The sequence below is a fragment of the Diadema antillarum genome, unplaced genomic scaffold (genome assembly GCF_040938485.1).
Source record: "Diadema antillarum isolate AM-2024a unplaced genomic scaffold, OU_Dant_1.0 seq00000539_RagTag, whole genome shotgun sequence".
Taxonomy (NCBI): Eukaryota; Metazoa; Echinodermata; class Echinoidea; order Diadematoida; family Diadematidae; genus Diadema; species Diadema antillarum.
In genome coordinates this window covers 804,364-817,346 of record NW_027271487.1, presented here as the reverse complement: position 1 = coordinate 817,346, position 12,983 = coordinate 804,364, and the positions used below count along the sequence as shown (strand labels likewise).

The 12,983-nt window shown below is 39.9% G+C and overlaps 1 protein-coding gene across 2 annotated transcripts in view; it reads left to right on the top strand.

The window, feature by feature from the left end:
• The window catches only part of LOC139734685 (E3 ubiquitin-protein ligase MARCHF6-like), a 231,794-nt gene that overhangs the window by 212,639 nt on the left and 6,172 nt on the right, over positions 1 to 12,983 (top strand). For both annotated transcript variants that reach the window (XM_071645478.1, XM_071645477.1), the window contains 2 exons: positions 829 to 963; positions 1,482 to 1,704. In XM_071645478.1, coding sequence (XP_071501579.1) covers positions 829 to 963; positions 1,482 to 1,704 — 358 coding nt within the window. The remainder of the gene's footprint in view (positions 1 to 828; positions 964 to 1,481; positions 1,705 to 12,983) is intronic.

Below are 12,983 nucleotides of genomic sequence, written 5' to 3'. Positions count from 1 at the left end.
CGTGAAGAATTTTTGCTGATTTACACAATGAAAATCACCTATGAATTGCGCAAGAACTACAGAAAGATCACGCAAAAATCACTAACAAACCACACACTTTCAGCGCATAGGCATGCCCCAAATAGGGCGAATACGTGGTTGTGCGGGACGACTGAGGTCCACGGAAAACCACGCATAATCTGCTCATTATCGCTAATGAACTGCGTATGAATTGCACATGAACGCCATAACGACAACATTTTCGTGAATGATCACTGATATTCAACGCATATTTCGCGCATTGTCAGCATAAGAACTATGCAAACTACACAAAAATTATGTAAAACAGCACAATACAGCGTAAACTCTTGCGCGAAGCTGAGTTTTGAGCTGCTCAAAACCTGGAATCGCGTAATGCGCTGATCTGGCGCACATCGGCGGACAACTACGAAGGTTCCACGTCAGACAAAGTCATGAAATGCACAAATCATGCATGTATCGCATAAGGCTCTAATTTCTTGCATGATTCATGCGTTTACGTGACTTTTGGGCTGTGTGACGGGGCCTTTATGTATCATGTTGTTCAGTTCACATGCCCATGATAAAGTTTGTACAAGTGTTGCAATTCTGCTGCAATTCATAAGCTACACACTCCCATTCTTGCAGCGGTATTAGCTTGCTAGTGTGTTTCTCACAGCTCGTGCTGTGGTTTGTGCATACATTTTTTTAGACCTCTCATCCATAGATGCACTGTGCTGTGCTTTCACACACAAAAGTTTGTTGTTTTAATGTGGATATATTAGTCTTTAATGGAAGAAGAAAAAAAAAGTGTTTTGTTATTGTTTGCAGGCTTGGAAGTCGATTGTTGTGGCCATTATGCTGCTGGGAGTAGTGCCTCTTCTTCTTGGACTCCTCTTTGAACTTGTTGTTGTCATACCACAACGGGTGCAACTGAATCAGACCCCAGTCTTCTTCCTCAGACAAGTAAGACTATAGTATCATCCATATATGCTATCAAAATATTGTGATTTAGAGTGTTCCATGTGCATTGCTCTTTATGAACTACAGCAGGTTGGCTCTTACTTCAAAAATTTCAAAGCTGATAATCTTTTCCATGATGAGATTGAATATAATGAGGATAGAAGTAATGATAGCATTGATATTAATGAGAGAAATCATGTTGTAATGAAGATAAAGGAGAGTATGTGTGGAGATATTGGTAATTAAACATATATGCCACTCCTATGATATTCTTCGGTGACTCTCAACACTTGCTAGAACAGTTGAATCTGCAAATAACAATCACCTGTCTGTAAAGATCTCCTGCTGATTAAATGAATGAACCAGTCTGTCATCTAGAGCATTATACTTGTATGTGAACCCGTCTACAAAGCCCACTTGCCCTTTAAGACCACTTTTTGTATCCCTCTTGAGTGGTCTTTACAGGTTTCAGTGTATTTCTTCCACATACCTTGCCATTGATATATCTAAATTTTATATAGGACTGGGCTCTAGGAGTACTGCAGGCCAAAATTCTGTGTGCCCTCACCATGATGGGACCAAGCTGGTGGCTAAAGGACGTACTAGAGCAGGTCTACCAGGATGGTCTACGCCAGCTCAACTTGACATTCATCACTCGACGTTTGGCATTCCCCGTCACCATTTGCCTTCTGATTGCTCTCTCTGCACCCTATGCCTTTGCAGTTGGCATCTTCCCGCTGTTTGGTGAGAAGGAATGTGAACCATATTTTTATGCCTCCGCAACGAAGTGGCCGGAGGCATTATGTTTTCGGGTCGTCCGTCCGTCCGTCCGTCCGTCCGTACGTCTCGTTTTGTTTTTGTTGATATCTCAAGAACCGTGTGGTGGTTTTACATCAAACTTGGTATGAGGGTATATCCTTGGGGGATAATACTTTGTGTGGATTTTAGGGTCACAGGGTCAAAGGTCAAAGGTCACAGGTTATTTTGTGAAAAAAAAATTTGAAATTTCATGTTTTTCTCCATATCTCGCAAATGGTTCAAGGTATCTTCATGGAACTTAGTATATATGCTTGTACCGATGGGCAGTGATTATCTAGGGAAGTTGGGGGTCATGGGTCAAAGGTCAGGGGTCAAAGGTCAAGGTCAACTCCTCAAAATATCACTACTTTCCTTATATTTATGCAATGAATGAAGGTTTTTTGTTTTTTTTAATTTGATGTATACATGTATTACCCAATATATATTCTGTGGGAAGTTTTTTGCCAAAAGGTCAAAGGTCAAAAGGTCAAAGGTCAAGTGAAAGTGCTGAATTGCACTTTTTCCTCCATATCTCAAAAGTAACTCACTTATAGGTATCATCATGAAACTTACATATTTATGCATGTTCAACCTAACAGTGATTCTCTTTGGAACTGTGAGGTCAAAGGTCAAAGGCCAGGTTTAGATAATGCTATTTTCCCATTTGATACTGAAATTATACTTTTTCTCAATACCTTGAAAACTTACTCAATGCATAAACTTATAAAAGGGTCAAAAGTCAAGTAAAAATCATCAGTTCCCCAAATACCTGCACTCTGACATTTTAATCATTCATCCAATTGAACCTAGTTCTAGGAAAGTGAACATTCAGCACATTTGTGTCAAACCTGTCATTTTAATATTTTGCCAATTGTTTGAAACTGTCATCACACATTGTCAAGACATTGTACTATAGACCTATTAGGAGAACCATGCATTATGGCGGAGGCATATCAGTCGCCGTAGCGATATATCTAGTTGTTTATGCCTCCGCCATGAAGTGTCGCAGGAGACATTATGTTATTTGGGTTGTCTGTCCGTCTGTCCAGAATCGATTTTGTACACAAAGTAATCATTTGAGGTATCAAAATGAAACTTGGCATATATGTATGTAGGCCTATGAATAGACAAAGTTGTGCATATCAACTTCTAAGTTCTCAAAGTAAAGTTCATGGTAGGTTTGAGGCCATGGGGTCAAAGGTTATGTGAAAAATGCTAAAATTTCACTATTTTTTCTGTATATTGAAAAAAAGCTCAAAGTATTGTAATGAAAATTGATGTATATATCATCAGATAGTGATTATTTGCCAATCATGTGAAACTGTAGTCTCATATTCACAAAATTTACTGTAAACCTGATTGAACGATAATGCGATATACATTGTAGCGGAGGCATACCAGTTGCCAGAGCAACATTTCTAGTTTTTGTCTCACCTGTGTGGCAGAGGCGAGACATCCATGTCACTTTTTTGTCGTTGTCGCCATCAATTGTAGTGGTAGTGTCGTCAATAATTTGGTGTTCTCTCAGTAGCTTTCCACAGCTTTGAGCTATGACCACCAAACTCTTACCACAGGTACATTATCTAAAAATGCTGGTCAAGTTCACTTATGAGTGAAGTCTTACAAGGTAATAGGTTCAGTGAACATTCCCAGACAAGCACTATACTCACACTGTTGTGGTATACTCATAATAACTTTCCACAGCTTTGAGCTATGACCACCAAACTCATACCAAAAATATATAACTCTAAAATGCTGGTCAAGATTGAATATGGTCGAGTCCAACAAGGTCAAAGGTCAAAATTCAATGAACTTTTCCTTATTAGCACTGTACGCATAATATTGTGGTATACTCAAAATAAATTTCCACAGTTTTGAGCTACATTTATGACCACCAAATTCACACCACAGGTGCATCACCTATAGGCTGAGGGCCTTTTTATGTTCAAGTTTATTGTGTACGTTTGTGGGTCAAAGTGTAGGTGACAATGAAAAAGATGAAAATATGTATACCATGAAAAGGGTTGTTCCCGGCATCAAACCTTATTACATTATTGAAGAAAAGGAACATGCATGTAATCGTCAATTTGCCATAGAGCAGTGTGTGTGAACGAGGTATGTATCCCTCCGTAGGGCGGACGTCCACTTGGGCGCGGACAAGCCCCGGAAGGGTTGCGGAAGCAAATTTTGTTATTTCGGCATCCTGTCCGCGACAGACGCGGAATAACTTTGTGAATCGGCTTGTCCGAGGACATTCCTAGGACTGTCCGCGGACTGTCCGCGGACTGTCCGCGGACTGACTGCGGACATTCCTAGGAATCACTCCGGAAGAGCGCGAAATACCTCGGAATATGCTAATCGTAGCCGGGCAGCGCGGAAACATCTAGGATTACACTAGGAATGAACGCGGACAATCAGGATGCCTTCCGGACAACACAAGTTAGGCATGCGGACAAACTGCGGACAATACCAGGAAAATGGAAAGGTATAAATTTGGCGCTGACTTTGACTTTGACTTTTCCTCATTTGACTGCTAGCTGTCATTGATGCTCCTTGTTGTGCTTCCGCAGTAGCGGCTGATATTATGTTAATATGATTGGTCAATATTATTTGATAAATGTGACCACCAAAAGTCAAAGAATAGGATTGTCTGCATGTCGACTGACGACTCATTTTTTTTTTTATTATTTGTCTCATCTGGGAGAACAATTTTTTCTCCGCCTACAGTCACATGGATGATATTCGCAAACTTTTTGTACCATATATATTATAAATATATTTTATAGTATACATAAAAATGTAAATGTATATACATATATATATATATGTATATATATATATATATATATATATGTATATTATTATAATCATGTTGATAAGGTAGTCCACGTGTGGGCAAGATAAAAAGATAAGTAACAAAACTGCAACAAAGTTCATGCTGTATTCACCAACGATTTATTTCTTCACAAGAAATAAACCGTTGGTGAATACAGCATGAACTTTGTTGCAGTTTTGTTACTTATCGAATATATATATATATATATATATATATTGATTATATATATATATATATTCTTTATTCCTTTTTTTTAGACCTGTGCTTTATCCATCGTGAAGTATATACATTTTTGTCTGATACTTCTGTAGAGCATGCCAAAATGATCCTAATCATTAAATTTGTTTTTCTTTTTCTGATTTTTACCCTTGTGCATCTCTAACCCTCTCTTATTTTGATCACTTTTGAACATTTTCAAGTCCGAGAATTTTTTTTTTCATGCTTAGAGCTTACTAGCCTATTGTCAATGAAGTGTAAAAGTGGTGAAATATTTTCAACCTACTTTAATTTACTTGTTTTTTTTTTTGGGGGGGGGGGGTTCAGCTGGGCTGTCAAATTGGACAATCGAGTTTATTTGTAATTAAAACAAAAAGAGAAGAAAATATAAGGTAATAACAACTACGAAAATCATTCAGGTAAAGAATATTTCTGAAACGATTTGTGATGCTTAATGTGTACTTAAATATATACACTCAGCAAAAACCAAAACAAAAGAAAGACAGAAATTGAACACTTTTTCGAGTTCATGATTAATTGCTTTTTCTCTCATTTCACTTGAATTTTGAAGTGACAGAAAATTCTTCATTTTCCTCCATCATCTTTAGCTTTCATTGTTATTTTGGGCTTCAAAGATATTACATTGTAATGAGACCACAGGTATATCTTTGCAATTGAATTCATGCTTTTTAGTGTGATGAATTTGTCTTTTGTTCTAATATGTTGTATCATTAGAAAGCATTTACGTATGAATAACAACTTGTTCATGTTTATATAATACATTAACATTTAGCCAAAAATTTTATGCTTTTTTTTTCTGAGTGTACTTCCACCTACTTTTGTGATTTTTCAGCTGGGCTGTCACATAGGACAACCTAGTTTGTTTGCAAATAAAGTACGAAAACAACATAAAGGAAAATGTACTATAGTAAGTAATAGGAACCAGGAAAGTCACTCAGATGAAAAATAATTTCTGAAAAGATCAAATCAAAACAAACTTACTAGGAAGTTAGGGTTCTGATTTCACTTCTTTCTGGTTGCTTTTGGCACAGTCTGTACTATCTTCTTCTTTGCCTTCTGGGACCGGAAATTCCTTAGATTTACCTGTTCTTCATCACTAGACGAAAGGTGTGCCTTTGATGGGGATATTTGCATGGGGGCCTCGCCTCCCTTCTTACTCATTTTGCGTTTCATTAGCTCGCGGAAAGTGTCGACATTTTCGTGTCTGGATCACAAAATTTCCGCGTCGGTTCCGGACACTTGCATATATAGATCCGCATCGGCTCCGCGCTGTCCTAAAACATTCCTGGTGTCTTCCGCTTTCATTCGGGAAGCTTCCCCACACCGCGGGATTCTTTCCGGAGCGTATGCGGAAGGAGCGGAAGGGTTCCGGACAAGCGGGACATCCTCAGGACATCGTCAGGACAAGTCGCCGAAGGTGTCAGGAAGTTCATTTCCGCGTCCAAATTTTGGTCTCGATCAAAATTTGGACGCGGAAATTTTTCTCTCTCCCGAAGGTGCGGAAACGCCCGGACATGATTAGGACAGTGAGCGGAAACGTTCAGGAACGTGCGGACAGGTTCCCGAAGGAGTGCGGAATACCAAATTTGCATTCCGGGGCTTGTCCGCGTCTTGTCCGCGCCCTAGTGGACGCCTGGTCTTACTGAACTGCGTGTAATACCAGAGCTGCCAAGACGAGGAAATCAGTGTACTGATCATTCTTCTAATGTATATTGCGAGCACTTGTACCAACTATCGTATTATCCTGATTAAATATATGATCTTTAAATTGGTTTGCAATGCAGAAATAAATAATCGCTAACTTCAGTTTATTGCTTGAAGGAACAGGGATTTTCTCCCATAGAAAAGCACATGAGTCGCACACTGCTAGTATACAAATATTGACTGCTCATGAGGATGATGGTGGAAATTATCATTCCCAAGGTGCTTTTCATACCGACCCCTCTATCACCCCGAGGCATTAGCCGAGGGTTGATGGAAGGGCCGGTATGAAAAGCACCGCGGGAGTGATAATTTCCACCACCATCCAAATACAGAGCAGGTAATATTTGTTTTATATACCTCATCGTTTAAGACTTAAAGGGGGAAGGCTAGTAACTGATCAGTGGGAATCAGTGGAAATGCTGGGAGATGATTGTTCCAATCCTTATGGGCTTCATTCAAGAGTTCATTGTATATCTATTGTTGTGTGAAAATGATTTGCTTCAGAATGGTCTCATATTCAAGTAATGTGCAGTTTAATGCTTCCAGGTTAGCGTCCCTGGTCAGTGACGGAGCATTAATCTGCACATTACTTGAATATGAGACCGTTCTGAAGCAAATCATTTTCACACAATAGATATACCATGAACTCTCGAATGAATCCCATAAGGATTGGAACAATCATCTCCCAGCATTTCCACTGATTCCCACTGATCAGTTACTAGCCTTCCCCTTCAACCAAGATCTAGGGCTAGGCAATAAATACAAATAGTGGGGGGCGCAAGGGATTTTTGGTTCAAATTTTTCCAAAAGCACCCAAATTTGGCACACATGTAGCCCAAACCATATAGGTTTAAAGGTCACTTCCATTTGAAAACATAAAAGGGTTACAATCATTTAAAAAGTCAGGTTAAGAGGATTTCTGGGTCAAGGAATTCGAATCTGAAGTTGTTTTTATGGTCTGAAGTCAATTTTTGTCTCGCCCACCGGAGGTGAAGGCAAGACTAAGGGATCCAAATGGCGTCCGTCCGTAGTCCGTCGTCCGTCCGTTGTCCGTTGTCCGTCCGTCGTCCGTCCGTCGTCCGTCACAAATGTTAAAGTTTACCTGCAAGACTCTCTTATGATGCATAACTTGGCAACTGTTACAGCAATGGCAGCCACACTTGGGTGATAAAAGCACTAGGGGTATCTTCATGTTATGGTGTTGTCGGAGGTCATGTGATGATGTCAAAGGTCATTTGAAGTCATATATTAAAGAGTATGTGCAAGACTCTCTTTTCTATGTTAAAGTTTACCTGCAAGACTCTCTTTTGACAAATAACTTCACATAAGTTGCTTGGATTACAACCTAACTTGGGTCATAGATGCACTGGGGGTACCTTCATGTTATGGTGCCGTTGGAGGTCACAGGATTAGGTCAAAGGTCATTTGAGGTCACACGTTAAAGTTTACTTGCAAGACTCTCTTATCACACGTAACTCGACACATGTTGCTACAATGGCAATCAAACTTGGGTGATGGATGCACTTGGGGTACTTCATGTTATGGTGCCGTAAGAGGTCACATGATAAGGTCAAAGGTCACTTGAGGTCATACGTTAAAGTTTACTTGCAAGACTCTCTTATCACACGTAACTTGACACACGTTGCTACAATGGCAATCAAACTTGGGTGATGGATGCACTGGGGGTACCTTCATGTTATGGTGTGCCGTAAGAGGTCACATGATAAGGTCAAAGATCATTTGAGGTCATACGTTAAAGTTTACTTGCAAGACTCTCTTATCACACGTAACTCAGCACATGTTGCTGCAATGGCAATCAAACTTGGGTGATGGTAGATGTCTCTTGGGAAGTTGAAGGTAACCACAAGGTCAAAGGTTACAGATGGGGGTCAACAAACTTTGAGGGCCCAATGTTAAGTTTTTAGGCTCATTTTGTTTATGGCTCATAACTTTTGATCCCTTTGTCCGTTTGTGACTAAACTTGGATGGAAGATGTCTCTTGGGGAGGTGAAGGTCGTCACAAGGTCAAAGGTCACAGACAGGGGTCAACAAACTTTTAGGGCCCGATGTTATGTTTTTAGGGCGCTCTTGGGAAGTTGAAGGTAACCACAAGGTCAAAGGTTACAGATGGGGGTCAACAAACTTTTAGGGCCCAATGTTAAAGGACAAGTCCACCTTCATATACATGTGGATTGTGTGAATGCAACAATATTAGTAGAACACATCAGTGAAAGTTCGGGGGAAATCGGACAATCCGTTCAAAAGTTATGGATTTTTAAAGTATCTGCGCAGTCACTGCTGGATGAGAAGACTACTACAGTGTATGATGTCATATGCGTACAACAATATAAAGAAAATAAAGAGAGAATTTCACAAAACTTGACTTTTTGAATAAAGTGCACATTTCTTCGACTTGTTACTGACTTATGTGAGGGCTGATATCATTCCCCCTGACTTCTGAAAGAGAGAAGTCGAGTGTTCTTTTATTATGTGAGAAAAGTGAGAATATCTTGAATTTTCTTTATACTTTCTTTATATAGTTGTACTCATATGACATCACAAGCTATAGTAGTCTTCTCATCCAGCCGTGACTGAGCAGAAACTTCAAATATTCATAACTTTTGAACGGATTGTCAGATTTTCCTCAAACTCTCATTGATGTGTTCTTCTAATATTGCTGCATTCCCTCAACCCACATGTCTATGAAGGTGAACTTGTCCTTTAAGTTTTTAGGGCGCATTTCGTTTATGGCTCATAACTTTTGATCCCTTTGTCCGTTTGTGACCAAACTTGGATGGAAGATGTCTCTTGGGGAGGTGAAGGTCGTCACAAGGTCAAAGGTCACAGATAGGGGTCAACAAATTTTTAGGGCCAAATGTTAAATTTTTATGGCACGTTTCGAATGTGGCTCATTACTTTTGATCCCTTTGTCCGTTTGTGACCAAACTTGGATGGTAAATGTCCCTCAGGGTGTTGAAGGTCACCACAAGGTCAAAGGTCATAAGCAGGTCAATTAACTTCTGGGAGTTATAAAAAATATTAATTCCTTGTACGCGAATGGGCGAGACACAATTTGGCGATTGCCTTGTTGTCTGTGATATCCTTTTCCGGTTCTCACCTTTCCTCTTTCTTTGAATTCAGTTGGGTATTCTTTTCTTCTTTCTGTGAGCCACCTGGCACAGAAATTAAGGGTCTCCCACATACTCTTAAACAGTTTTACGTTTTCATAATGTGCTCGCAGAGAACAAATTAAAGGACATTGTATCACCTGTAACAGCTGACACCCACTAGAGCCCTGACAAGACTAGGTTGGGTTGCGGAAGCACGTTACAGTATTCCATTTCAGCATTCTTTCTGTATCAGATGCGAAAAAAGTGTACAAATAAGCTTGTCCCAGGACATTACTAGTAATCTCTGCGGATTGACTGCAGACATACCTAGGAGTGTCCTAGGAATCACTTGTGAAGGGCAATAAAATGCTGCAGAAAATAGCAGGACAGCAGGGACATAGCTAAGATCACACCAGGAATGATAAAATCACGGACAGGACAATCAGGATGAATTTCCGACAACCATTTGGATATGCAGACAATATGAGGAAGTAATGCAAAGTTATAAATTCCATGCCAATGTTACACTTTCTTTCCCTCTCTTTCTCTCTCATATGCCTGCCAGCTGTTGTGTCATGTTTATTCTCTTCCTCCTCCTCCTCCTCCTCCTCCAAAACCTTTTGGCGCTGCTAATATCCTCCAACGATCCACCGAGCCATCTCGTTCGGAGTTAATATTGCTGGCTACTGTGTCTCAGTAGTGACTGTAGATGTATAGATTAACTGATTAATTTGTGACCTTGCATCACAAAACCACAAAATAGTCACCAGACTTGGATTTTTATTTCAGGGCATATTCTGAAAGAACAGACTTTAAGCTTTAAAATGATGTAATACTCAATACAAGTGGATTTCCCTAACCTATCTAAATTATGGAAAGAAAATACACATCGCTAAATAAGTTCATGAGGATGGTTGATGAATGTACGTAAAGAGGTTTCTAAACACATCCAATAGTTGTATTTACCTGTGACAGTTTTGACAATGGGCTGTCATCTTTCTCAAACGATGCCTAATCACCAACTGATGATTTGGTGGCAATTAGCAATCACCCAGGTGTGACATCTGGGTAAAATAGCGCCATCATAAATGTTAGACAGTTGGTATCCCCCCTCCCCAATCTTCCTGGTCATGTTGTGGGGGGGGGGGGGGTTCTTTATCCAGATGGCCGATAGGTCTATTCAGATCATGGCTCTTTCTCGCTACAAACCACATCCCCTGCCAGTTGATGATATGATTTTCTTTTCCAGCATGGCCTGTTATGGCAGACTTGTTGCATGTATGGCGTAATGATGCCCTCTGTGCTCATGTACGGTGTACACTGGTATATGACTGTCCATCCATTTTTTGACAATTTTTCTTGTGTTTGTCACTTCGGGTACTCAGTTTTCGACTGGTTTTACTTCTATACGCGAGCACAGAGGGCATCGGCAAGCCAAACATACAACCACAACAACCATAACAGACCATGGAATTATTAAGGCAGCGAACGGAATCCTTCAAGAACAAGCGGGGAGGTTACCGAATGAATGCTGATTTGCAAAAATTGCTTTTCGCATCTTGTCCATGCCCTAGTGAACGGCAGGTTAGAACAGAATATCCAATATAAGGTCACTCAGATAAAACATAATGCATAACATTCCTCTGATTATTTTCTCCTTCCCAAAACCAGGGAGGTGGAAGGTCAACCTCCCTGCCCAGACAATGTAGTTCACATTGATAATATGAGTGGAATATACAGTGTACACTCCAATGAAGCTCAATTCCAAATGAATTATGAGCTCTACAATCCATTTAAATAAAAGTTAAAGCCCAAACATCTCTCCTGGTTTCATTTTTTTTTTCTAGCTCACCTGAGCCAAAGGCTCAAGTGAGCTACTGCGTTCACTCTTCATCCGGCGTCCGTCATGCGTCGTGCGTAAACTTTTTACATTTTCATCTTCTTAAAAACCCCATGACCAAACTTTGCAGGTAGCATGCGTGGGGGATAGGATCTCAGTTTATTCAAATGGGTATCATGCCCCAAACTCCCCAAAATTAAGGAAACTTTGAAAATCTTTTTCTCTAGAACCAAAAGTGATAGAGCTAAGTTAATACTTTGAGGTAGTACATTGATGACTGTAGTTTCAAGTCTGTTCATGATGGAATCAGGAGTGCCCCCCTTGGCACCCAGGGGAGGGGATGGGAGGGGTCAAAATTGGGGCCTAAATTGTACATGGTTCCTATTTTCCGACATGTTTGTATTTAATTTACAAATCAGTAGTTGCAATCTTAACAAATTTAATTTGTAGAGGGAGACAAATTGAAGAAACTCGCCCCTGAACATGATGGATTTTCACAAAACTTTGCAGGTAGCATTCCAAGGAGAATAAGATCTAAATTTGTTTGAATGGGCACCATGCTCCCCTTGGGGACCCAAGGGGGCCCAAACCTCCCAAATTTAGGGATATTCAAAAATGTTCTTCTCTATGATAAGAAGTGATAGAGCTTTAAGTCTTTTTTTTTAACTGCATAGTCAAACTTTCTAATTACAGTGTACTAAGCAAGTATTTTTACCAGTGTGAGGGAATATGCAAATGGACACCATACCTCCAGCTCTCAAAGCTGCCCCCACCTCCAAAGTTTGCAATATTCTGATCTAAGAGTCTGCAAGAATGCGTGGAAGGTGAACTCAACTCATTTGATCAGATAAAGTGTGTTTTACTGCTAGAGTTATTAACCTTTTCAAGTTTTGTATTTTGTCTCTCATGTCTCATCAGACAATATTTTTGTGAAGCACCTTTAACTCTCTCGTCCCTTTGAAGATCAATTTAGATACATGTGTCATACAAATTAGTGGGGCAGATATGTGAAAAAGATTCTCACATCCGGCAGAAAGTATGAAATTTTGCGAATAGGGGTATTTTGGGGCGCTGATTTAAAAAATTGCCGGATCCAAGAGATATGGCCACGGGATCGGCCACCATTTTGAATTCAAATATGGCCGCCGTCAAAAGATCCCTATCTTCATTTCTGAATGGCATAAGCCATTGAAATTTGATACATGAAAGCATGGTGATATGATGACTTCAGTAACAGACTTAAAGGGAAGCAGTCCTGAGATATTCACTGTACTGATAATTAAGAAGAGTAAAAAATATAACCTTTCACCAATTTATACGCGTGGACATCAAAAATTGTCTCCGTACGCGATTTTTAAAAAATAATTCCTCCAAGCGATCATGTAAGAGCCTGCCAAAAGGTGCAACGTCATTGATGCCCTACTCTCAAGTTGACAGCCATGCCTCAGAAAACCAATTTAAGTGTTCAAAATGATCATATCTGATTTTTTCATAAAAT